At 40.5% G+C, this 26,681-nt stretch overlaps 2 protein-coding genes across 2 annotated transcripts; both read left to right on the plus strand.

The window, feature by feature from the left end:
- Window positions 1-14,409: 14,409 nt before the first annotated feature.
- On the plus strand, window positions 14,410-16,280 carry LOC110967099 (nanos homolog 1-like). Its single transcript, XM_022216614.2, has one exon. The coding sequence runs from the start codon at window positions 14,630-14,632 to the stop codon at window positions 15,314-15,316; it is 687 nt and encodes a 228-aa protein (XP_022072306.1). The 5' UTR covers window positions 14,410-14,629; the 3' UTR covers window positions 15,317-16,280.
- Window positions 16,281-20,444: 4,164 nt separating this feature from the next.
- si:dkey-33c12.3 (uncharacterized protein LOC335380 homolog) lies at window positions 20,445-23,657 on the plus strand. The gene is made up of 3 exons (XM_022216796.2): window positions 20,445-21,608; window positions 22,315-22,439; window positions 22,542-23,657. Exons 1-3 carry the CDS (start codon window positions 20,601-20,603, stop codon window positions 22,600-22,602), a joined length of 1,194 nt encoding a protein of 397 aa, XP_022072488.1. The 5' UTR covers window positions 20,445-20,600; the 3' UTR covers window positions 22,603-23,657.
- The last annotated feature ends 3,024 nt before the right edge of the window (window positions 23,658-26,681 follow it).

Consider the following 26,681-nt stretch of genomic DNA (forward strand, 5'->3'; position numbering starts at 1 on the left):
AATGAGAAAGCAACTGTTATTTATGCTATCAGTGGGGGGGACATAGCAATCTCCTCCTTTAAATTACAGCGCTCTCTTGACCTTCCCATCCACTCCAACCATTTGCATCTTTATAACATTACCTGATATCATCCTTCACTTTAGTCATTGTCAATGCAGCAAAAAAAAAAAAAGGCGTAAAATTTCCAACTTTATGTGGCTCTTTGGTCTAGGGGTATGATTCTTGCTTAGGCTACAAGTGGTCCCGGGTTTGACTCCTGGATGAGCCCTTAATAAGCAAATAACTGTTATTTATGCTATAAATTGGGAAAAAACAGCAATCTCCTGCATACAATTACAGCGTTTTCTTGATCCATCCATCCACCCCAACCATTTGCGGCCTTATCGCATCACTCAGTGACCTCCTTACAGCGTGAGAGAGGTCCCGGGTTCAACTCCTGGACGAGCCCTTAGTTTGAACAGTTTTCAACAAGCTGGTGGTGCATCACAGAGCCAAGTCCTTGAACATCTATTACACTTTAGATCGCACCATAAACTAGAAAAGCACTCGGAGAGCGCATACCTCCGCCATGCCGTTTGTCTGTCTGTCCGTCTGTGTGTGTGTGTGTGTGTGTCTGTCTGTTTGTTAACAGCATAACTCAAAAAGTCATGGACGGATTTTCACCAAATTTTTACAGAATGTCCAGAAGAGCAAGAGTAAGAATTGATTAGATTTTGGAGGTGATCCGAATCACCGTCTGGATCCAGGAATCTTTTGAAGTTCGAAGGACAATTGAGAGATGGCCGCCAGGCCATCTCTCAATTGGACAGAGAGCTTTTGCCTGGCGGCCATCTCTCAATTGTCCTTCGACCTTCAAAAAATTCCTGGATCCAGACGGTGATTTGGATCACCTCCAAAATCTAATCGATTCTTACTCTTGCTCTTCCGGACATCCTGTAAAAATTTGGTGAAAATCCGTCCATGACTTTTTGAGTTATGCTGTTAACAGACAAACAGACAGACACACACACATACAGACGGACAGACAGACAAACAAACTCCGGTGATTACATAACCTCCTGGCAGAGGTAATTACAAAATCAACACTATGCTCTACTGAATGAGACTTAAAACTAGCAAATGAGACCAAAAGAAGAGGTTTCCTCAGGTAAGACAACGAGGAAGAAGTAGGTTTTCTCATAGGCTTCTGTGCAGTCAGATTTATTTTCACAATTAGAGGAGTTGCCCCCTGCTGGCAGTGAGAAAGAAGGCAGGTTTAAGGCACTGGCTTCACTTTTCAGATCCAGAGGCTACATCCGTCCATGGTGGCACCACAGGAAAAGTCAGGGGATCATCCAAAGATATACAAATTGTTAGGATTCGTCCTCTGGGCACCAAGAACATCTGTACCACATTTCAAGGCCAACCATCCAATTACTGTGGAAACATTTTACTCAGAAGCACAAATGAGAACTTCATAGTGGCTGTAAATGAAATGTCATCATCTGGAAACCGCGAAAGTCTGTACACAACCTCATGATAATGTATGTAATACTTGAGCTATTGTGTATCAGTCTGAAATCTGAGGACTGACATTGCCATTCATCAGACTAAGCCGCCAACATGGCTTCAAAAAAACCCTACAACAGATGATTGTAAAAACAAGAAAATAACTACACATGATCTACTCATGGAGTTCAACCATTAGGTGAAAGCAGATAGGACTCCATATGGACAATAATGTTCTTGTTACTCCTGATTCTCCAGAATGACAAGAATGCAGCACTGCTGTCAGATATCTGATGCAAAAAATCTACTTTTTAAACATTTATTTATCCTGGGAACTGTTTTGCTGAGCATACTGAGCATGGCCTCACTAACACCCTGCTTCACATTCAGCCGCACTCATCCATATTTGGAAATCTCAAGACTGCAACCTTGATTTGAGAAGCTCCAGGAGCAAATTCTCTCTTTGTTGACATTTCTAGAAAATTATATTTTAAAAAAGGATTGAAATTGCATCTATATCTGCCAGGATTGTGCATTATTTTAAATGTATTTAACACAATAAAATGGGAAAAAAGACAGACTGACCAAGACTTTCCAGCTAAGTTATTTTGATATTTATTAAATATTAAACATTGGCTTGTGATAATCCACAGCTAACAAGATGCAGGTTCCATCCTTTGGGGAAGAAATGCAAACACCAAAAAACAACATTAAATAAGGGGCCAGTGCAAGTCATGGTAGAAAAAAAAATCTCAGTACTAGGCTTCAAAGACCTTGCTTGAAATATGAACTGTACTATGAAGCAGGTTGGACAGGTTGCATATCCCCAAACCCAAGAAACCAGAGAAAGCAGTGCTCTCCTGAGATGAGAATACAGGTTTTTCTGTTATGGGAAACCAACATAATCTGATTTCTCCAGTTTAAACAGCAATGAAAACATATGACAAACCACACAGGAGATAAAATAATAATACACCAGTGTGAATCCAGCCTGTGACAGTCAGGCATGATCATGTCGATTCCCCCGTTGATGTGTGCGTCTGTGGAACCAGACTCCAGTCTTGGCCCAGAGTAATAGGATCAGCCTGTTTGGGCCTGACAGGCTGATCCTCTCTCAGGGTGGCCCATCTGGCCAGCGCCCAGGCCGCGGCGCCAGCCACCGGCTCCACTGTGCGGGGACCCATCTGTGGTCCTGTGTGGTATCGACCATTACACCGCCAGGCCTGTCCTGATCTGCACATGGGTCCACCGGTCTGTGTGCGCTGCAGATGGGATGGTGGGTCAGCAAATCACTCCTGGTGACTGTTTGAACTTGAATGGAGCGTACAGATGGGTGGAATTTATAGCACCGAGGGGCATCAGTCAGATAGAGTCAGGAGGGTTGCGTGACGGAAGACAATGCAACTGACAAAATTTGGTAAAACTAGTAAAAATGCATTTGTAACTATCACAGAATCCTCATCATTCTCCATACTCAATAAATGTAGAAAACACATATTTTTAACACTGCCTACATCTCATAATTCCCCTTTTCTATAGGCTCCTTTATCCACTATATTTTATTTATTTTTTTGCCTTCTTCTCTACTTTTTAAAGCGTCTTTGAGTGTCTTGAAAAGCGCTATGCATTAACATTATGACACTTTGGGAAATATCATCCATAACCCATCATGCAGCGCTGTGGCCGTGGGAAAGAGGCTCCGCTAGTGACGAGTTAGAGCTTTTCTGCTTCGTTTCTTTCTCTCCTTTCTGTTATGACTGTGGTTGGTTAATCCCATGAAATCAATGCCTGATGACGTATTTTCCTGATGTCAATCTAATATTTGCCCTCATCTGCTTAACAATACGAGCAACGGTTAGGTCAACAATTGTAGGGAAAAATTTGGAGATCAAAATTGACATTTTCTTTCAAAAAAAGATTGTATTCAACATTAACAAAGCAATTCTGTGCAAAAAAATCAATGTAAAAATGGATCTTAAAAGAGCATTTCCTGTTTCAGTGACAGGAGTGTTGCACAAATATTGAAAATAAAGATAATTTATTTTCTTTCAGCAAATGAAAAACAATGAGTGTAGTTCTTAAATGGGAGGCTATGTGTCACAAAATGTTATTTTTCCACACATTAAAAGACATAATTAGTTAATTAGTAAGCTTTAGATGTGCTAGTAAATAGATTTTATTATGTTTGGACAGAGACTTTTCGAGTCTTTATGCTAAGCTAAGCCAACCAGCTGCTGGCTGTAGCTCCATATTCATCAAATGGAAACCAGAGTGGGGTTGATCTTCTCCTCTAACTTGGCAAAAAAAAGGTGAATAACTTTATTTAATGAGTCAAACTACTCCTTTAAAACACACCCAACGACAAAGCAGTTACATTAGAGTGTATTTATAAGCCTCACTGCTGTGTATTTTCACAGCCAACATGTTGACAGATTTGCAGCACTGTGAACAGTAAATAAGTGGTTTTGGCATCGTTACCAAGAATTAGGGCACGGGCTTCTTTTTAGACACAATTCGCACAGTGTTCAGTGAATAGGATCAGCAAGAAGAGGGACAAATAAAATACTTTACAAATTATGCAGACTAATATAACAGAATTTTGTTTTCACATTTTATAAAAGTACTATGTGTGAGGGCAACATTTACTTCCCAGCTAATTATCGTTTTTTTTTTAACACAGACATGATTGGAAACTTGCTAAGCTGGACTGTAGCGATAAATACTTTCCTTTTCATTTCCTCAAACCATCACCATCCACAAACCTCCACCTCAACGCAAACACAAACATCTGGCGCAAATACACTGTTGGATTCCGAAGGCGACGATACAGTATCACAGAATACATGCACAAACTGAGGATGAGATCCCCGCCCAGCCATGTAAGCCACAAACTCAAACGAAGCCAAATCTGCTCCTCCAAAGTGTACAGTTTCCCTGTAACTCAGTTTGAGGAAACCGAATGCGAGATGAGAGAACGTGGACATGACAGCAGCCGCATCGCTGAAAGATCACAGGAGACAGCCGAGCATGAACTAATATGAGCCAAGACACATCTGCCTCAGCGATCTAATGGTCTACGTGGTGGAAGTGTGTGGAGTTTAGAGCATATCGGCGGCAGACCGTAAACAGGGCCGCAGTGAGGAGAGGATTTAAGTAGAGAGCAAACAGAGGAGGACGTTTAGGGTCAGTCAGTGCTGGGCAGAGCTACAGCTGGAAGTGGAGAGCAGATTTCAACTTGAAACTGCAGCTTTATTGATGATATGAACCCATTTTTAGTATATGCAGTTGGAGCAATATCACCAATCATACATAATCATGCTTTTTGTTACTGAAGTCCATATACTTGGAATATACTTCATCAAAAGTCTGAACCGACCTCATTAATACCACTGAGGCAATTTCAAGGTTTAATAGCTGCTCTTATTGATTCTACTTGCCCATTGCGTTCAATTTTTTATACATCTTAGTTTCATTGTTTTATTTGTCTCAGTTAATAAACACAACTTTTTAAAGTGATGTTTCATTTTAAGTGTGTCTGCATTTATTGCATATGTGTTGGCACCATTAAAGATGAAAGTTGTCCCTCTGTGAGTTTTTTTTCACCTTGTTAACAAGTGTAATGGTGTTTTTATAGGCTAGAAGACACATAATGAGGGACGTACACAGGTGAAGCCACGGCTGAGTATTTCTACCTTGTAACTGCAGTGTTCTAATGGAGGTCTGAAAAACACAGGTGCAGATTTTCAGGGTTTCCTGATTAAGAAACCCGAACAACCTGTGGAGTTGTTGTTACTTTTCTTCAGAATCCGTTTGTGGTTATTATTTTTCTTTGGAATCGGCTGAATTACTCCAATATTACAATTTGTCATTGTGAGGCACAGAGCAGCTTTACAGTTTGGAAACACGGTTCAGATCTGCACAATTTAGAGGAAGAAACCATTGAGCCACTTTAAGGCAGGAAGGGATTATTCTCATGGAAAAAACAAATATCTGCCTTGGATATACATGACGATTTTAAAATAAATTAAATCAATGAAATCAGCAGCATTATCTATATTTGTCTATTTAGTTAATATGCTAATATTTGCTAATGCTTTTACTGTACTGTACACAATGGTGCTAACAGCGACAATGCTAGCGTGGTGATGTTTAGCAGACATATTTTCCACAGTAAGTTAGCATGCTAGCATTTGCTAATTATGAGCAACATCACAAAACAACAATGATGTTGCGGTTTTTCTATTTTCTACCAACACAAGCAGGATCTCCCTACTGGGATGTTTGTCTTCTTGACTTGAAAAAAATTGTGTATTTGTCGTCATCAATCGCTTTTACCTTTTGCTAATTAGTAAATTGTAACATGCTAACAAGCTAACAGTGATGAGTGATGGGAAAGTCAGTAGTAGTGCAGATTTTCAGTCATAAACCAAGGAACTAGGCATACTAAAATGTTTATTGTGCAATGGCACGAGATGGAAGATTGAGTGTTAAACAAAGACATCATAATTAAACCTGAGAGGAACCAAATTTCATAGCATCCATCCACCACCTCTCTGGATCAGTTAGCTCGTAGGTGAAAACTCTGACCTGCTGGTGGCACTAAAGAAAAAACCCATCATCAGCAGAGTTATTAATAGCCGTCACTGCAGACTTGGATGAAAGTCTGAAATAAATTTTATGAGAATCCAACTGAGAGCTGTTATGAATTTCAGCCTCACCCAAAGTGGTGAACCGGGCCAACCGGCCACATTTGCCATCTCTGGCACCACAGCATTAGAGTGTGTACAAAGGAACAGAAACCACTGGAAGCAAGGAAAGTGAAATAAACACCAAGTAATCTACTCTCTTGTAGCTCTTTCTGAAGCAGCATCAACATGTTTTTACTTCTATGTCTGTTTTGGAAGCCTCTCCCTGAGAATAAATCTCCTACAAACAGCTATCAGTGAGCTAGTTAGCCAACTGCTTTCAAAATTTATGAATGACTGAAAGGAAAATTATGTCTCTGAGCAGTTACTTCCCTTTAATTGCGGTTTGCTGTTTATTTCCACCCAGTGAGGCTTAAATCAACCAGTTCGGCTCTGTTTCCCAAAAATTAGATTCTTATACAACTAACACGAATTCTTAATAACATTTTAGATTTTTTTCAGGATTATGCTTGTCTGTGTCATATGACAAATCAATACTTAATCAACACATTATTATTGCATTGCTTTACTGTCACTGCATTTCAGCCAGCCAATCATATTTATTCTATAGATGGGCAGGACCTGTCACCACGGTAACCCAGAAAATGGAGGAGAAGCTTCAAACTCAAACTATATCTCCCCTAACTGAACTGCACTGTAACTAATTTTCTGTACTGTAATTTTAGTGTTATTATTATAATTGATTTTAACAGTTAATTACTTTATATTTAATTAGAATATCCTACAGTTACTCTTTAACACTCTAACTACACTGTCCAGTAATATAATGTATGTATATAGAGTCGCCACAGGAATCAGCATCAATCATATCTGTGGTTAGCTTTAAATTATAAACATTTCCTTCTTTTAAGTTGAAAAAAAACTACTGTTAACTGCAGACATGTGCTATAAATAACAAAATGTCATTAATCTTTTGAAATCTGAAAATGCCATCTTGCTTGATGGATTACGCCAAGCTAGCATAAATTAAACTTAACTGAAGCAACAAATTCACAGTTTAAGTTGTAACTTCTCACCCTGTCATTGCTAATGTTTTTGTTGTTGTCAGGAAGAAAGATGAATGATTATTGAATGTAAGTTTTTGCATGTAGCTCACTCCATTACTCCTCACACAATCGATTATTACGCTGAATTCAGTTCCTGCTTTAAGCAACAAAAAAAAATGCAGATTTTATATCATTTAACTGTGCTTTGGAAAAACAGTACACTACCATTTTTACAGTAATACATTACACTTTGATGACTAACTGAGCCTCGAATATGCAGCTGTGGAAGTGTCAACCAAAGCGTGACATTTTTCTAAACCTAACCTTGTAGTTTTGGTGCCTAAAGCTAACAAAGCAACAGTGAAAATGAAACTTACTCTGAAAGTCTCGGGCTAATGATCCCACACAAGACATGAACCCTAATCTCCCTCAACGCTGAAGTCCTGCTGCTGACTTTTACTGACATCCCACCTCTTAGCATGGACTTTGTGGCTTTTTTAAAACTAGAAGCCTTAACTTTTTTGGTGAGAAAATACATTCATTTCAAAGTTAAATTATATTTCTTTCAAAATATAAATGAGAATATGATCCATTTGTATCACAATGTAATTTTTATGACCAGTAGGACTATTTTTCTGCTGGAATGTGTCACTAAGGCTTCAATGTGTGCAGCACTGAGATGTCAGGATGCCTCAAGAGAGATAATGTGGATACCGGTGATAAACCTTTTACCTTTCATATACGCGATCACCACATTATAGCTCTACGTTACAAGCCATTAAGCTCCACACTGCTGCATATATTTCAGGCATGGCTGGCCGCAGTGGCAATTAAAGCCCTGACAGTGCTACTGTTAGCATTACGCCCCAAACATAAAATAGATGCACACATCAGCATTGTTTTAGCGGAGGTTGTTTCCACCGGGTGATAAAATACTACAAGTAGACTTCAAACGCTTCACAGTCCACTCGCCTGGCTGCACAGTTTAAAAGCTCGACATGGAGTGTGGGACAATGGCGGCTCTCGAAAGCATTGTGATAATCAGGGCCGATGGAATTTTCCCTGCATCATTAAAAAGGGATTGGTCTGTTCACCGCGTCCATGGGAAGTGCCGTTAGTTAACCCAACAAAGGTGCTCTGGCTGTGGACCCCCAGAGATGAAGGGCATCGCAGGGGCTCAGTGAATCCACCTCTAATCCTCTCGGCCCCATTGTACCGATACACTCTAAGCCCTTTGACTACTTCCCGCTCTAATCTCCGCAGATTTGGGTGAGTTAAACAAGTTTCTGATCCATGGGCCCGCAACTTCGCTCCTCCTCCTCCTCCTCCTTCCCTGAGCTCCTTGTGGTGATAAGTATAGTTACAGCAGCACCCGGCCTCAGCTCAGGGTTTTCAGTCTGTTATTTAACAGTAAAAATATCTGTAATTTAAGATCTTTTTAAACCAGCACAGTTCCAAGGTACTTTGCAAGTAAGTCACAGAATGAAAATGGCTTCTTCTCAAGTCATTTTCAAGCAACAAACGCCACACATTTGAGGCTTACAACTTCTCCAATGTGGGAATTTGCTGACCTAATGTGATGGAATATCTTTTGGACAACTAGTCAGACAAAACCAGCCACTTAAAGGCATCACAATGGGATCAAGAAAGCTGTAATTTGTGGCCAAACAACAATTTTACAAGGCCAAAACAATCATCAAAACAACTAGCAGGTTAATTACTGACAATGTACATGAATTGCAGCTCTAGTTTTGCTAAGTTCAGGAAATATCTGCTAGAATATATGTTGGAAAGTAAAAAAAAAAGCGGTTCCCTCATATTTAGGAATCATCTATTCAATAAGAATGATCATATCTTATAGACATGTTGATTTGCAATGCAGCTGCACTTCATTAATAGATATTCTGCAAGACATGACAAAAACATTTCTTAAAAACAGAAAAAGTTCTAAATAATGAGCAGTAAAGACAGTGAAACTGTAGTGTACATTGTGGAAGACTTGCAGTCTTATGTGTGTGTTATGTTTATGCAAAAAAGCACAAATGTGTGTATTCATTCATGCATGTATATGTTATATAGATATTTACATTTTCTTCTCGATTGTAAGCTAATCCTGTGGTCAGAAAATAGTAAAATAATAAACTTCATTATCGCTGAAGGTGGCGTTTTTAAACTGCTTTGCTTGCAGACTCCAAAAATATCCAGTTAACAAGAATATAAAAGAAAGAACACTGCAAAACCTTCACACCGGAGAGGCTGGAAGTAGAGAATGTTTGGCATTTTGCTTGAGAAAATATTGAACTGTGTAAGGGACAGTCGCTACAGCTAATATATGGCTAATAATTTCAGCTACCATTAGCAAAAAATGAACTTTGTAACCCTCGTGTTGACCCGTTTTAAAGTTTGAAAATGTGGAAAATATATATATATATATTCACAGTGAAATTTCTGATGGCCACATTTTCAACATTTTTTGGAAATTTTTGAACATTTTTTGGTGGACAAAAAGAAATTTTAAAAGTGTTTCTTCAGAACATTCACAAAAAAATAAACCAAAATCCAGCAAAATTCGCTGGACCTAATGTTGGATTCGCTGGATTTTGGTTGATTATTTTTGTGAATGTTCGTAAAGAAAATATTAGAAGTTTGATTGATATATATGTAATCACTTTAGATATTTGTATGATTTTTTGGAAGATTTTTACTAAGAATTTTTTTTTTGCCAAATTTGGGCGATTTTTTTTGAAATAAAACTTTTCAGGGAAACTTTTAAGGAATTATTGGAATTTTCTTCCTGAAGGTTTTGCAAATTTTAAGGAATTTGGGGGATTTTTTGCAGAATTTTGGGATTTTTTTCAGACAAGGAAACGATACTTTTGGTGCCCGAATATGAGGACAACAAGAGGCTTAAACAGTGTAAAGTGAAATCAACTTGCTATTAAGACAGTGACAGGGGTTACTTCCAGTTCCACCACTTTCCACCATGTCAAGAGGATTTTAAATATGTGTATGAATACATGAATGTGTGGCTGCTGTGCTGAGGGGGTGGAGTCTTGGGGGGGGGGGGGGTAATAGCGGGTCGCATTAGCTGGTGGTCGTGACAAAGCACTTGACAGGTCGAAAGACACCCCCTAATTTCAGGTTGACCTTGGCTTGTTTAGCATTCCCCACCGCTGCTGGTGACGGCGACACGCGTCTGGAGTTGGGTCGACTCCGAGGAGCTCGGGTTTGGGGGACTGTGCAGATGGACGACCGTTAGGGATGCGGCCTTATATTCCCGAGAGGGGAGGCCAGAGGTCAAGGGATCAAAGCTCCCCAACTGACTCCCCACCCAGCTCTGTGTCTGGGGACGGAGGAAGATCCAGAATGAACCGACTCAACCGAGGCTCGGGCCGGCCGTATTATGCAGCTCGTGCAATTAATGCAGAGGCAGGAATGGCAGGGGTCTACGTGAGCGGCGGGCGATTGTGTGTGTGTGTGTTTGCGGTGTTGTTGTGTCTCCTGTGCCAGTCTGTTGTAGCCTCGCACAATGAAGCAGTGCAGCTGGCACGTGCTACACACACTCACTCACGCACGCACGCACGCACGCACACACGCACACACACAGCGAGAGTCTAGAGAGAGGTCTTTTAATTAAGGGATTTGTTAATTTTCCATTCAACTTGACAGTGATGAATGGGGGAGCTGCGCCTGCCCATCTCAGCCTCGGCTGTTCGGCAGACAGAGCTGCCTGGGAGGCCTCTGGGTACGATCATCAGCCCTCTGAAGCCGTATTTACACATGAAGATTTTTTAACCCCTCGCAAGCCAGAGCGGCTGCATTTAGCTGGAAGAAAACCCCTACTAGACGTGGCTCGGATAGGACGTTTGAGAAGCAAACACAGCCAAACAATGGCCCCCGTTTTGTGCGAACAAAGCAAGATTTGTTGCCGTTGTTCGGCTACAATGGGAGTAGTGATTAGTTATTGTTATCTTGGCCGGTTACCAGTTTAAGCTTATCATGCATTTTTTAAGCGACTCTAAATGACTAAAACGTAAATGATCAGCTTTGTTTCTTCTTTTTGCACAGCCAAAAGTGTTCAAATACCCACACTGTCTCCTACAAATGACATTTATATGGATTTCTTCTCATTTGCAACAGCATATTTAATTTCTTGCCGCGACTAAAGCCTGGTAAAGGTTAGGAAAAGGTACATGCATTGATTTAATAAGATATAAAACCACATACAAACTGTTCTATGAGCATCAACACCTGTTCTTACACAATGACGCAGCTATTTGTAAGAAACTCTTCACCAGTTTGGTTCATTGGTTTAGTTTTTCCACCTTGAAATCTGACTTCAAAGCAACACGAGTTCATTTTGAACTCGGACGATCAGAAAACAGGCGTAAGTGTGTTCAAAAATGAGCGCTGGACAACCGAAGATCATACAGGACGATGCCACAGCGAGAACAATGACAGCCGAGCACATTACTCCTGTTCTCAAAGCTGTACTTTACACCCACTTCCAATTACTTTCACTCCGTAGCTTAGGGCCAAAAACATTTCTGATATGTTGGAAGACTATAAATCTTGCAGTTTTTTCTTCTTTTTTTACATCTTTAGGGAGGAGACAGTTAATAGTATCAGAGTGAAATGGCAGTTACCTTCTGCTCCGCTGCATAAAGACGGAGCCAACTCCCCCATGATCCTAAACATGCCCCAACTTTGGCCTCTCTTAAAACTAAATTAAAAAACTGTCTTGCTTCTCTGCATCTTTGACTGACTCATTCTCTGCACTGTAGTATTCTTTATTAAATTTGGGGTGATTTATTACTGCACCACAACTACACTAAAACTGCACTTACTACAAGTTACTGTCGACTATTTTAAATCTTTTCTCTTCTTTTTGAAACCGTGTTTTGGTCAAATATGTACTACTTCCTGTATCTAATTCAAAAGGCGCGACACAAAAACACGACTTTTATGCCAGAGATCGTGTCGCTTCTGCTCTTTTTTCAAGTGATGGGACTCTGAATTAAACTCTTCAAACATAATAACGCATTTCATATTCATCTTCAATACTTCTTTGTTGCTGCCAAACATGTTTCGCAGTAAGAATAATAAAGGCTTCCCTCAAGCAGCAGAGCCACATGCCATATTGGCCCCCATGCAATTTATCTATTGTGATATGGCAGCCATTCATCTTTTAAATGCTCTCTCATGATTTGCTTTGTGCATGCGGAGCTGGAGGTGACCTTGAAAACGGACCATGTGGTGTATTCTGATGATAATTTATTCTCACATGCAAGAAAAACTGTCTCGCTAGCATGATTTTCTTCATGCTTTTTGCCACCTCGACTCGCAGGAAACTTTTATAGCGCCGCCAAACGTCTTCTCTCTCCAAAGAATTATAGGAGCATGCAAATTTTGGACACACGCGCATTTTCTTGTAGACTATAGCGTGATTTAGAGTCAAATTCACCCTTACGCGACACCAAATAGAGGTCTTATTTCAGAACGAACACAAATCTAGAAACAGACACGTTTATAAGTTGTAATAAAGCGGTACACAAACACAACACCGAACCCAGAAGCGGGAATAAAACAGTGATTTAAGTTTTTAATATACATTTCCCTGCAATTCTGAAGAAGAGAATCAGCCAGAGACGAATTCTAAGCCTGTAGCAGACTGATATTGATTTATTTCATCAGTGAAAGCCCCTCACGATGGTAGCAAATTGATCTGAGCTCCAATTTGAAAGTATAAGACGTGCAAATGACTTTTGTCTCAGCTTTGACTGTCCTTAATATTTCACTTGAGGGTGTGACAAAAATAGTAACATAGTCATTGTCCCGGCAGTCAGGTCAGTTATCAAGCTCCTTCTCTTTTTTTTTTCGTGAGCCTGTCTTATACTGGGCTTTGACTGACACACACACACACACACACACACACACACACACACACACACACACACACACACACACACACACAGATGCGGCACACTCCGTTTTAATGCATATTAATGAAGTTAAACGGCCCGCTGTAGAGAGGAGACAATGGAGTAGAGCAGAGCTGGTTGTGAGCACAAAGCCGTGGACTCGGGGGAAGCAGAACAGGTGCAGCTTCACGTGGAACGACCGGTTCATCGGTGCAGGAAAAGATCTGTTAAAAGCACCAATGATGCTGAATTATTCTCTTTTCATTTGTTTGCGTCAAGAAGGTCGCCGTTTTTTGCGGTGTTACTGCACCACCAGGCAAAAATCAAGTCTTTCCTCCTGAATTTTCTGATAAAGAACTTTACGTTTTCGTCATTTTAACTGTCTTTTTCCATATTAGCGACTGTAAAACACTAACCTTGAGGATGTTTAGCACAAGAAAACATTCAGCTCAAAGGACAGGCTCACTAATCTATTGTCTAGACCAGTGACTGTCGACCTCTATTGACTTTTGAGCCTCTAAAACAAAGTCTGCTTGTGACCCCTCGTGACAGGTCGAACATCTCTACTAACTGTGACGGCTTCAACCAATGTACTGCTCTCCCTTGTTTAGATTTTGAGACAATAAAAGGTCTGAAAAGAAGCAAAATAAGTGACATATATCTCGGGTAATATAGTAGTCCCTCACAAGAGTGGGTGCATTTTTGTATTTATTTATGTAATGAGCAGAAATGGTAAAAATAATCTAATTTCCGTTCTGCATGTGGGTTTGCAATGAGCTGTAAACAGCAGGCAGCACATGCTTCTTTATTGTTATGCAAACTGGAAGAGACTGCGATGGAAAAAATAAACTTCTACCACTATAATAAAGGAGAATTTTGCCAATTCTATACTTTATTTTATGTTTACTGTCACTGGAGGAGTTGAGTCTTAAAAAAAGCCCAGATGATGGTCATATTCAGGATTATCTGAGCTTAGCATAGACTAATATCTGCTCTAAAACCATTCAAAGCTGTTGCAGGAATCCCTTCCACTTGGTGTGGAAGTGTAAACTGTAAACTGAGAATTAAAAATCTGTCACATCCTGACTCTAAATTCATTTATTTTCTGTTGAATGCTATTAAAAAAAAAATGCCACAACAAAGACAAAAAGACCTAAAGAATAGCACACAAAAATGAGGAAAACCCAAACCAACAGGACAGACGGTTTCCTTGTAACACAAAGAGATACGCTTTCGGTGCTAATAGCTCTAATGGGAGGGGAAATTATTTTTCCCAGCTCAGTGACTCTCTGCTCTGCTCTGTAGACCCTCCTATGGGGGCTGGAGAGAAAATCAACTTGAACCAAACCACGCCTCCGTGTTTTATTCTGGGGAACTTATCAGCGCCTACATGCTGAAGGCTTCTGCAAAGTAGACCCCGCAAGAGAAGAGAGAAGGAACCCCATCCACGGGCTACCCATGCTGGCAGACACACCGCCTGAAACGCCTACTCGCTTGTGTGGACAATAAACTCTGCAGCGCTGCAGGATGGATCTTTTGGACCGCGGCTACCTGGACGCGCGGTCTCCTTATGATTACACCTTTAATTTTTGGAACGACTACCTCGGTCTGTCGACTCTCGTGGCCAAAAACAAGTCCAGCAACCCGTCCTGCAGCCCCAACTCCATCACCGAGTCCCTCAAAGCGACCCTGGGGCTGGAGGACGACTCCCCGGTTTGCTCTTGCGTAATTGGGCACGGCAGGGACGGCGACGGACACTTGGAGTGCTGCTGCTGCGCGGCTCCGGGCTCCCCTCCGATCTCCATCTACGATCTCAAGGAGCACATCTCGCTCCTGAGGCCGTACGAGCACCTCGCCGGCGATTCCCAGCTGGGAGACAGAGATTCTCCCTCCTACAGGGGAAGCTTCGCCGGCCTCGACCTGCTCTCCATGGAGCGGAGGCGCAAACAGACTCAGAGGTGCAAGCCGGAGCCCAAAGTGTGCGTCTTCTGTCGGAATAACGGCGCGCCGGAGGAAGTTTACGGCACCCACATCCTGAAGACGACGGACGGCAGGGTGCTGTGCCCCATCCTGCGGGCATACACCTGCCCCCTCTGCAGTGCCAACGGCGACAATGCGCACACCATCAAGTACTGCCCGCTCTCAAAGGACCAGCCGAGCCAGAGAGTGGCAAAAGGCGGCAGGGCGATCGGCAAAAGGCTGAAAATCTTCTAAACGAGGATGCGAATGAAGTTTGAGTTGCACTGTCTGAAATTACTAGTGTGTATGGCAGTAATGTTGCCCCATTTCATGCACAAGACAAGTCTGGAAAGATTGTTTCTATTTTTCCTCTGTGTGTCACTGCTTCATTTCGAATGTCTATACTGTAACTCTGTGGGCACATAGTTTACACTTTGGACGCACTGCGCGCAATTATTCCTCCCCAGCACTCTTAAGGACTTGGTGATCAAACAAAAATGAACCAAAGTACTGTAAACAGATCGACCTGTGAATGACCACCTTCATGCTGTAATCAGAAGTTGCTGTGTTTTGTAGAAAGAGCAGCCCCAGTGCATGTCAGCTCTGGCTTCATGGCAACATAAATGAATATGCAGCACTGATGAGATGAGGTGAATGTTTTAGTCCCACAGTCCATCAGCCCAGCGGATGGAACAACATGCCATGCAAGATGCAAGATCTTTATATCCAGCACATGTTTTATTGTTTGATTTTTTCCTGAGATAAAGTTTTCTACCAAAGGAATACACTTTTTGTATTGAAACTTAGCCTAAAGGTAAATTTCTGTCTGGTTTCTATGTTGGATGTCTTCTATTCTTCATGTGATTTTATGTGCATAGCATTTTACACACTTCGACTGAATGTACAACAGTGGAAGGTAGATCTGACATGCAGTTCTTCTACATGCTCTTCTTCGAGTTGCTCCGAGCTCTTTTATTTCTCCGTCACGATTTCAAAAATAAGAAAAAAGAAAAACATGGATTGATTTGTTATATTCATGTGGAAATGTGCACCTGCAATTCTTGTACATGTACAAATGATTTTAGCAATGAAAAGCCTGACATTCCAAAGTCTTTATCTGTCAATAGAAATGTTTTATGTACTTATTTTTACCTTATGTACCACTGGGAAATATATTCACTGTAAATGACCTCTGAATAAACATGAAATTTGCATTTTTTCTTCGACTACATGAGGCTACAGCTGACTTTTAATAGTGTGATCTAGGAATTAATCGCTTGGTAATGGTAGCTGAAGGGAGACTCTGCAGCAGCATGGATGATAACGTGACCTAATGTCATTTTAGTTGTGAATATTTTGTCAAACATAATGGAGGAAAGAAACAGTTTCCTCTGAAACCATCTACAGTATCACACTGACAAGCAGAGCACATGTGCCACCTAGTGTTCAAAGCCTTCAATGACAACATCCCTGAGTAAAATTTATTCAAGTATCTTCACTAAACGACAAAGCATCTGTTTATCTACATAACAGAGTGTAAATAAATCCCAAGCACACAATATTTCTATGATTTATGTATATCCAAGTCAGCTGTCATTACTTGACCTAATGTGGACAAGCTCATCTATTTGGGACTGACAGCAGGTGAACAACAGTTTTCAACAATTTTTAACCGTATTTTTCGATTAATTTGCTGTTATTTTAAGATTCTGTCCTTTTGTGTTAAACTACAGATGATGAGTAAAATCAAAAATGGAAAGCAGTAATTTGCATGTTAACTGTAAGAAAACAAACAAAAAATAGGCCAAAACTGTAAACAAGTTGTTTTCTCTTTAATAACATTTGACCATAAAACTACACTATGTTTTTTGTATTTAAAACATCAAATATATAATTATTTCAGTGATGCAATATAATTATGTATCTGTTATTTTACTGTAAAAAAAAACTGGCCAAAATGTACATAATATCTTCAAAAATTCTTTTTTTTTCAAATAACTTCTTCTTTCTGTCACAGTAAGTTTACAGTTTTATGGCATTTAAACCAGCTAATATATAATTATTTCACAGATATTTGCTATGATTTGAAAGAAAAACTGTGTGTAGTAAGGACTGAAAAATGCTAAATACAATGATTAATCTGTTTTTTTTTTTACGGTTTTCCCCTAGTTTGTTAAATTATAGATAATATCTGATACAATCACATAAAATAGTATAAATAAGTAATTAAAAAACAGGCCAAAATGTCATTAAATATTAACTTCCTCTTTGTGTCACAGTACATTTTTGCTGTTTTACTGTATTTAAACCCATCATAAATGTTACTATTTTACAGATATTTGCCATTATCTGACCTTTTTTTTTTTTTTTTTTTACAGTTTTTTGAATGTTAAAATATCTTACAGTTTCTAATATTTTTTCTGACACTCTTGCTGCCAGATTTTTTCTTTATAGTAAGTCAGAAATTAAAATCTGTGTCTACCTTAAAGATTCCACATATCTGCATGTTGGCGGGATAAAGCGCTGCTGTTATGAGTCAAATTGTTCACTTCTGGACACAACGAGGCACCAAAACTCTCCGATCACACTCCAGGTAAAAGAAAGGAATCCGATTCTTATTGTGCTACGGTCTGAGTGATCCATTCAAATGTCAAGCAACAATAAATAAAGACCTTATCTTTCTTTCATAGAAGCCTAAAGACACAAAGGGCCTTTGTCGGAACGTAAGTTTTGACTTGTCATAATAGGAAAATGCTCAGCTGCTACTAATAACATTAAGCCAGAAGCAGAAGCAGCTAAAAACAGTACAGCCACTATTCATTTAATTATTTACACTTGTGCATTTTCCAACTGTGACGTGTAGAAAAGACTGGCTGAGCTTCAACTTCAGACTCAAGCAGTTAAAAAACACTTTTAACATCTGATGTCTTCTGCTTCAGAAGTATATTTTCTCTATGATAATTCATGTTGAGAGCTTCTTCTTTCTATGCAAAGAAACACAAACTTTAAACAAAACATTTCGCAGTTAGATCTGTGGATTTCTGTGAGTTTAAATCCAATTTAAAGTCAAGAGTAATATCTGAAACTACTCCAGCTGCCACACTAACCAGAGGTGCAGAACGCAAATTAGACTCAGCTCCATGCTTCATCTCGTTAAATAAACAAAGAAATAAATTGATTAGTAAAGTGACAAATTAATGACTGTCCCACTTCTTATTAATGGAAGTCATTGATCGACAGTCCAAAAAGCGTCCAAGGCAGTATCAATAAAGACTTCCATTAATAAGGAGTGGGACAGAAGTCTTTACTAACTGATGGCTCTACTATCCTTGAAGTCCTGATTCTGTATTTCTTTCATTCTTCCCGACACTGTTGTTCTTGACCCAGTGCAGCACTCCCCATTGGTTTTTCCTCAAATAAACTGATTAATTATCGCGGCTATAAAAGAAAAGCTTAATCATCTCTTTGTGTAAACCCTCCCTTTTGACTGTAAGGCGATCAATGAGCTTCATCGACCTCTATTGGCAGCTACGAAGAACTACAACGCTGCACAAAAATGTTACTTTTTTTTGCAATCTAAGGCAGCCAACTGCTCCTAATTAGGTCAGACATGCTACAGAAGTTCTATTTTTTTAGTTTGCAAGGTGTCAAGATTGCAGCCTGGAAAGGAAAAGTCAATAATGGTGTCGCCTACTGACATTATTCTGCTTGAAAACAACAGTTTAGCCTCTGTAGCTGAAAAAGTGATGCTGAAAATACTGGCAGCAGAGACACAGAGAGTTACATAAGAGTGCAGGAGATGGAGTTTCTCTTCTCACGACTCTTTCCTGGTATAACATGCCTCGTTACTCCAAAGTGAATTAAACATGGGGCTTCACATCCTGAATGTTTTAAGGCTGTTTTGCATTCATCATGGTGATATGTTTGCTGTTTTTACTGTGTGAATTCCCCTGAGACAGAGGAGGGATTTCAGCAGCTGATGGTGACGGATGGTGTCTAGTTTTACTCATTTTGTTCCTGCAACCTGGAATAACATGCAGAACAATCTAAAGCTGGACTTGCTTTCATCTTTAAGGACAATTCAGGCTTTTAATGTAATCATATTTGACTCCCAGCTGTTCCTGTTGTACTTGATTTGTTTGTTCGTAAATCTTAAATGCTTTAATATAATTACTAACTTTGCATTTTAATATTTTTGTTTCCTACGTCTTCTATTTTCCTACTCGATTCAGCGCAAATGAGGCCTCCATATGTCGACGTACTCAGAGTTTGAATTAAGGTTGAATCAGTAACTTTTGGCTCGAGCATCTGCATTTATCAAGAACTGCTAATTACAACCACTAATTATTTTCCCTTTAAGTCGTCTGCTGAATGTCGGGTCAGTTCTCTCGCAGAGCGGCAGCATCCTGACCACCGGTGAGACCATATCCAAATGTGTCCTTGAGTAGGAATAGTACCCTCTTTCTGGATTAGCTCGATGCCTCTTTTTTCCCAGCAAACACTGATTTACACTCTGACTCATCTCGAGGTGTGTTTGCGAGTGTCAGCAGATACAGATAGCACTTTCTTCTTCTTCCCACACACACTGTCAAGAGGCAGGACGGTCGAAGAACATCCGTGACTCATCAATTTGCAACCTCATTAGATCAAACCGACATGTTTAAAGATGCTCTGGATGCACTGGCAGTAATTAGGGCACCGCGATACAAAATGTGAATATCTACCAGATTGCGTTTCACATCAACGCAGGCAGCAACAAAGAGAGAACCTAAAGATGCTTTAAGAAGAAAATAGCTTTGAAATACATCCCTGGGGTAAAGAACAAGTCAGAAAAGGAACTATGTTGAATAAGCAGCTTGAGGGTTAATATGGGGCTGAATTATCTTTCATAAAATAGCAGACACTATTAATTTATTTCCTCTTAGAGCATTAAAACCTTTAAGTGCCTGACTGTTGAAGTGAATGCCTCCCTCACTCTTACTTTATGCACTACATATTGATTTTCTATCACTGGGTTGGGGTAAAGACTTTGTTTCAAGTCATTTTCACAGGATTTTAAAGAACATTTCTCTGCCAGTTAATGCATAATTGTGCATTGCTTAAGAAATGTGTCCAAGCTTGCATTGGAGACACAGAGTAGAGTAAAATGTGCCTTCAGAACTGCACAGAGTGATGAAAACAGTGGATTCTAATGCCTCTTCGGGGGTAGGTTAAATGAAAAGCTGCTCTACCACATCTCCTCTGCCTGCCTGAGCAGAGAGTGAGTCTGAAAACCAACCGGCTCTCTCTTCACTGCAGCAGCCTGCCATTGGCCTGCTGAATGCTGACAGCACTGATGTTCCTCTGTGCTGGAGGAGGAGGGGGGCAGCCTCACGCTATAAAAGCCGGGGATCTGCAGCATCACTGAACTGGTGCAGTGCAAAAACGCTCACTCATCCTCACCGATGGTGTGCAGAACAAGGGGGACGTAAGAAAACCTTCTGAAACCGAAACATACATTTTCCTAAACAAACAAAAAATCCACCACAAAAAATTCATCATGAGCTACGATTCCCTCTTCTCCTACCGCCGCCCTTGGGACAGCTACAAAGGCTCCCGAACCACCACCAAATCCTCCATGTCTTCCTCTCTCTACTCCTCTTCCCGAGCTCCTCCGCCCGGGAAGAGGAACCTCAGGATGGCCTCCTCTTCGCTGCCGGACGGTTCCCAGAGGATGGACTTGGCTCAGGCCAGCTCCCTCAACACAGAGCTGCTGGGCCTGCGCTCCCAGGAGAGGGCACAGCTGGTGGACCTGAACGACCGCTTCGCCACCTACATCGACAAGGTGAGACACCTGGAGCTGCAGAACCGAGCCCTGCTGGCCGAGTTGGATGCGTTAAAGAGGCGGCAGAACGACCCGTCACGTCTGCAGGCGCTCTACGAGGGGGAGGCGAGGAGCTTGAGGGCCATGATTGACTCGGAGAACGGGGAGAAGATGCGAATGGAGGCGGAGAGGGACTACCTGCGCGACGTGTACGAGCAACTGAAGGAGCGCTACGAGGAGGAGGCGAGGCGGCGGATGGACGCCGAGGAGGCTCTGCAGAGGGCCAGAGACGAGGCGAGCAGGGCCGTGGTCTACAACTGTGACACGGAGGCCACCGTGGTGTCTCTGTGCGACGAGATGGTGTTCCTGAAGAAGGTCTTTGCCGAGGAGCAGGTGGAGCTGCAGGCCCAGCTGCAGATGGCCAACATCAGCGTGGACGTGGAGGTGTCCCGGCCCGACCTCTCCACCGCCCTGCGAGACATCCGGGCGCAGTACGAGCGGCTGGCCAACAAGAACATGCAGGCCGCCGAGGACTGGTACCACAGCAAGTTCGCGAGCGTGGCCGAGATGGCCAGCAAAAACAACGAGGCCGTGCACGCCATCCGGGAGGAGACCATGGAGTACCGGAGGCTGCTTCAGTCCCGGTCCACGGAGATCGAGGCTCTCCGGAACGTCATCGACTCCCTGAATAAGCAGCTGGAGGATCTGGAGGAGACGCAGGCGAAGGAGGTGACAAAGTACCAGGTGAGTGAAGGTCCAAACATGCATGTATTTAACTTTTTATGGCTGTTTTAGTCAATCAGTTTGAGTTATTCTCAAAGGCCATGCTTAGATTCCTCTGTGTGTACTTCATCCAACTTTTCAGTGTTGTTTTTTAATTAATTCATCACTCAAATTTTGATTACATGCTTTATTTTATTTCATTTTGTTTGTGTAAATCTGAATTTTGTTTGTTTGTTTCTTTAAATCTGTGTCCAGAGCTTCAAAAGAGATGACTGAGCTTTTCTAAATAACCTCAGTGAATGATAAGGTGCTATAAAAAGAAAACCTGCTGCTTGGACAGGAGAGTGTGTACAGATGTGTGGCTTTGTTTTCATCTATTTTCAGGTGGACAGCCTTCTTCTTATTTTTAGAGCTTTTCTTCTGAGACAGTGCTTAGGACGAGGGACAGGAAAAACTATAGTTACAGCAAACCAGTATCCTTCAGAATAAAGAAAAATAGTCTTAAAGTAGAGAACCAGAAAGAAGGAAGGATGCTTCTTTCCTCTGAAACATGTAGAAGGTGTGAAAATGTTTTTTGCAGCAGCTAGAGCTCAGCAGGAAATGCTGGCAGGCTCACAGCAGAGGTGAAAACCTGCAAGGTTACAGACAGAAAAGCTACAAACACACCCAGTTTCCAATCATTGTGAGGCAAATTGTAACATTTGATGTTGACTTTTTGCATTTATAGATGAGGATAAGCGAACTGGAGCGGGACATCACCGAAGCCAAGCAGGAGATGGCGCGTTATCTGAGAGAATACCAAGACCTTCTCAATGTGAAGATGGCCCTTGACATTGAAATCGCAGCGTACAGGTGAGACATGACAAGCAAGATCAGCTCATTTAAACATTTATGAACTTGATCTAGTCTGTTTTGAGTACATATGCAAAGAATATGTTTTCCTTTTCTCATCAGGAAACTTCTGGAGGGGGAGGAGATTCGGCTGGCTTACCCCTCTCTTCCAGCCCTAAATTAAAACCTTAATGCCACCAACCTGGCATAAACCCGAATTCTTCACCCCCTCTGTCCCCCATGTGCCCTGAACATCCCAAGCATCCCTCCATAACATCCCCCCTCTCTTCCCTCCCTCATTCTTCATCTTCCCCCCCCTCAAATTTCTTTCCTCCTCCCAAAACCAAAACCGCAAACCGAAGCTCATCTTTCTCAAGACAGCAGCGCCCTTGTGCTAAACAAGAGGTCCACCAGAAGTCCCCCTTCTTCTACACACGTTCTGACACCACACATCAAGAAGACGGCGAACCGCGAAGCGCAGAGTGGCTGCACTGCATTAGTTACATAGCTCCGTCGGACAGCAGCGTTGTTTTGGCTGAGTTCCTGCGCGTCACGCATGCTAAGGTCCAAGCAGCGGAGTTAACATTCGACCTTTCCTGAACCCTCCTTGTGCAAACATTTGACCAATTGTTTGTGGAGGAGGATAAAAAAAAAACCTAAATCCTTTGAGCTCTTCATGCTTGGGTTTTATCTGTGTTTGAAGTGATGAAAGAAACCTGTTTTTTTTCTCCAGGAACTCGACCGATCAATTAAGCAATGTCCTGCACCCCTGGTTCTGTAGTAGCAGTCAGTGAACCAGTAACCTTAAACTTTTCTTTTCATTATGTTAGGAACACATTCTTGTCCTTTTTAGTTCGTCTTCCTTTGCATTTACACCAAAACTGCAAGCTTTGGTTTGAAATCAGAGTAAGTGTGGCTATTTGGTTCTTTAAATTTCCAATAAAACCGTCTTTTCTTCTGGGAATGTAAATGCAGTGGAAGATTCAATGTTACTGGTTTGTCCTTATAATCATGCAGTGTGTGCGCTAGATTTTGTTTGTTTGTTTTTGTTCTGTAAGTTCATTCAAAGCTAAACAGCGAAACCGAAACAAACTGCAGGCGCTCCTTGTTGTCTGTCTGCTGAGCCTAGATCTAAATGGTGCTTTACATCTGTGAAACTAATACAAAGTCTGCACCATTACGCTTGGTGTTCCTGTAACAGCCGGCAACAAGCTGAATAAACATATAACTGACCTGCAACATGCTTCAGATCTTCTGTTTTGATTTGACACCTTTACGGATATTTAGGACAATAGCAGCACAAACAAACAAGTTACATACTGCAAAAGTTTAGACCAAGTAGGAAGTGAATAATTACATATCTTATCAAGGTGTAAATGAATGTAATTATTTCAAATGCCAACTAATTTCTTCATGCAAACTATGACTATACACATATCCTAAGAATAAAAACAGGCATCAACTGCAGCCTCATTGTAGCTGCAACTGTGCTTTGAGTATTTGTTAGCTCACAGGGTAAACTAGCAGTTGAATGAAGCCTACTACTGTACAAAACTTATTTTAAAAACACAAAACAAGCCAAAAATTATACATTTTTAGACAGTTTTATGAGCACTTACTTTGTGTGGTTTTACTCTTTTGAGAGTCAGTAAAAATGTCAGTTATTTTCCTCTGATTCCCAGAGCTAATCATGCTTTTATTTAGGTTTTTGTCCAATACGAAAGACACTCTGGGAAATAAAATATTCTATAAATCAAACAAAGTACACCAACAATGTGTAGGGATGATGGATTAAATTAAACTAGAAGGATTATGATTTACGGTTTTCAGAATCACGTTCAAGTATCCATGAGTGGAAAGAAATAAAAGGGAAAATTATATTATGAGCAATTTACAATTACAGTTAGGTTAAGAGGGAACAAAGTTTTGCATGAAAAAAGTAGGAAAAAATAGAACTTTATGAAGCAAACACACCTAAAGCACATCAAAGAAAAGTGTATGTGACTACTGGATTTGCCAGGCAATGTCTGTTTATTTTAATTTAACCTGTATGGTAAAAGAAAAGAGGAAATACAGGGTGACCCAAAAGTTTGGAAGCAAAGTTTAACTGCAGCGTCTATTTCAGTTGGGGGTGCATGAATTCACTCTTATTTTACCCATTTTTGTTGTAGCATAATAAAATAACTTAAAAGCATAGTACTTGCCGAGTGCAATAACTCGAAAGAAAATGAATAGAACCATAAGGTCCAGGTATGCTGGAGCATCACTTCAAAATTCAGGCCATCAGTGTCAGATTTCAAAACTCTTGATGGTAAAGTATCTGACAGTTTTAATTTTTTTAAACATCTAAAAGTACTATGAGGCAACATTTACTGTCCAGTTTGAGGAACCTTCATAAGCATGAATGAAGACACATTCCAGAAGATACAAGTGTAACCAGTTGGTGGAAACGTTCACAACTTTGTATAAGAAACAAACATGAACATGTCGAAATATGTTTGTTTTACACTAATCTGTTACTCTTCTGAATATATCTGTGGCACTGATTTATTGAAATAACATTATATTATTTGGATTATGGACTTTTCATTTGTTTCCAAACTTTTGGGTCACCCTGTATAGGAATTTTTGTACAAATTAATAATAATGAGGAAAGCAGAAGAAAACTATTCCATTTGTGGTGTAAGAGAATCAATCTGAGACTGTTTAGACCGTATGTTTTTTTTTCCCCTGTTAAAATAAAACCTAACATCAGTGAAAAGGGCATTTTATCATTTCTGAACACATTAAGTTAATGCTTACTTACAGCTCTCAATGTCACATGACCGGCACACGGCGGCACTGCACCATTTCCCATCATTCCCTGCTCCTGGCATGCTGGCTGCAGCTGCACTGTGTTGATAGGTTGGTTTAGCAGGATCATCAATCACCACATTGACACCAGGCGTCCCACTGAACCCTGACGAAAGACACAAAACGCATTTAAAAAATAATCTAAATGTGGTGCCTCATGCCGAATAACACGGTTTATCTCATGAAATACAGAATCTGGAAATGGATTTTTCACGTACTTCATTAGCTGAAGTAAAAGAGCAATCATTTTTCACTGCAAGGTTTAGAAATATTATGCCGCCTCTGTTTAGGTTTATTTTGAATCTGTTTATGTTTGAGGTGGAAAAAGAAAGAAATCAGCAACACAACTAGAGAGACATCAGTTTGTGAAGAGGACTGAAATAGTTATTGTGTCACATCATGAAAACAGGTGAACTTAATAACACTATCAACATGCATCACATTCAGTTTCCTGTTTAGTGGTATTGTGCATGATAGCTTAAATTAATCTGAGCCATAATTAAAGTTGTTCACGCTACCTGTGCTTCTCCTGCTGAAAAGTCAAAGTATCTGCTGTGAAATCAAGTCTACCTACCTTGATATTACTATCTATTTATCTATTTTAAATGTCATTTTACTTCTGGTTGAATGTTTTTTTCCTTAAAACAGTAGCCTAATTTTACACGAGTAACATATTCTAGTGGTTTTCCATCTCAGCTCTATGGTCTCTTGAAGCTACAGGAGGTGACGGTGGATTTATTACACCAGTGTGTTTAATCATATAAATCAAAGATCTAGACGTTTTTATGCTTGTGGTGGATTTTATTTGTTGGTTTTTGCATCAGAGTGATGAAGTGCTCTGATTTGACAGGTATTCAATCTACTGCATGAGTGCAAACAAACATCCAAGTGTAGTTGTCTAGAAATCCCTGCCATTGTCACTTTTTAAAACCAGTAATCCAATTACTTTTATAATATTAAGAATGAGATTAAACCGGAGAAAGACGCTGCCTCTGCCAAGGTAAGAACACCAGTAGGATATCAATAATGAATACGGTAGCTCTGCTAATGTTAAGAGTTCTTATAAAATATGTACACGATTATCTAATACAACACCATTGTGGCTAACCAGAGTGAAAAATGCATGACATCCCTGTTCACATGACAGATTGTGGTCGTGAATGTCTTTTTTATCAGCAATATAAAAATCGATGACGACAAAGCTATACTAAACTTACAATCTAGTTAACTGCGATTTACCAGAGGCTCATCAATTCTAAATTAACTGGCAACAATCAAAGCATTACAAGGAAAAAAAAATCTAAATTAATTTCTGCATGTGTTATCTGACAATTATGCTGCAGTTAAAGTTAGTGCAACATCAACTTTTATGAGTAAAATTGATCTTTTGCAGAAGTAAGATGTTTGTAT

The sequence above is a fragment of the Acanthochromis polyacanthus genome, chromosome 1 (assembly GCF_021347895.1).
Source record: "Acanthochromis polyacanthus isolate Apoly-LR-REF ecotype Palm Island chromosome 1, KAUST_Apoly_ChrSc, whole genome shotgun sequence".
NCBI classification, from domain to species: Eukaryota; Metazoa; Chordata; class Actinopteri; family Pomacentridae; genus Acanthochromis; species Acanthochromis polyacanthus.

What these genes read in the sequence shown, in the direction of transcription:
- LOC110967099 (XM_022216614.2), top strand. Translation starts at nt 14,630, where the DNA reads ATGGATCTTTTGGACCGCGGCTACCTGGACGCGCGGTCTCCTTATGAT.
- si:dkey-33c12.3 (XM_022216796.2), top strand. Translation starts at nt 20,601, where the DNA reads ATGAGCTACGATTCCCTCTTCTCCTACCGCCGCCCTTGGGACAGCTAC. An exon ending in AGGAGGTGACAAAGTACCAG is followed by an intron (nt 21,609 to 22,314) that starts GTGAGTGAAGGT and finishes TTGCATTTATAG; the next exon opens with ATGAGGATAAGCGAACTGGA. An exon ending in ATTGAAATCGCAGCGTACAG is followed by an intron (nt 22,440 to 22,541) that starts GTGAGACATGAC and finishes TTTTCTCATCAG; the next exon opens with GAAACTTCTGGAGGGGGAGG.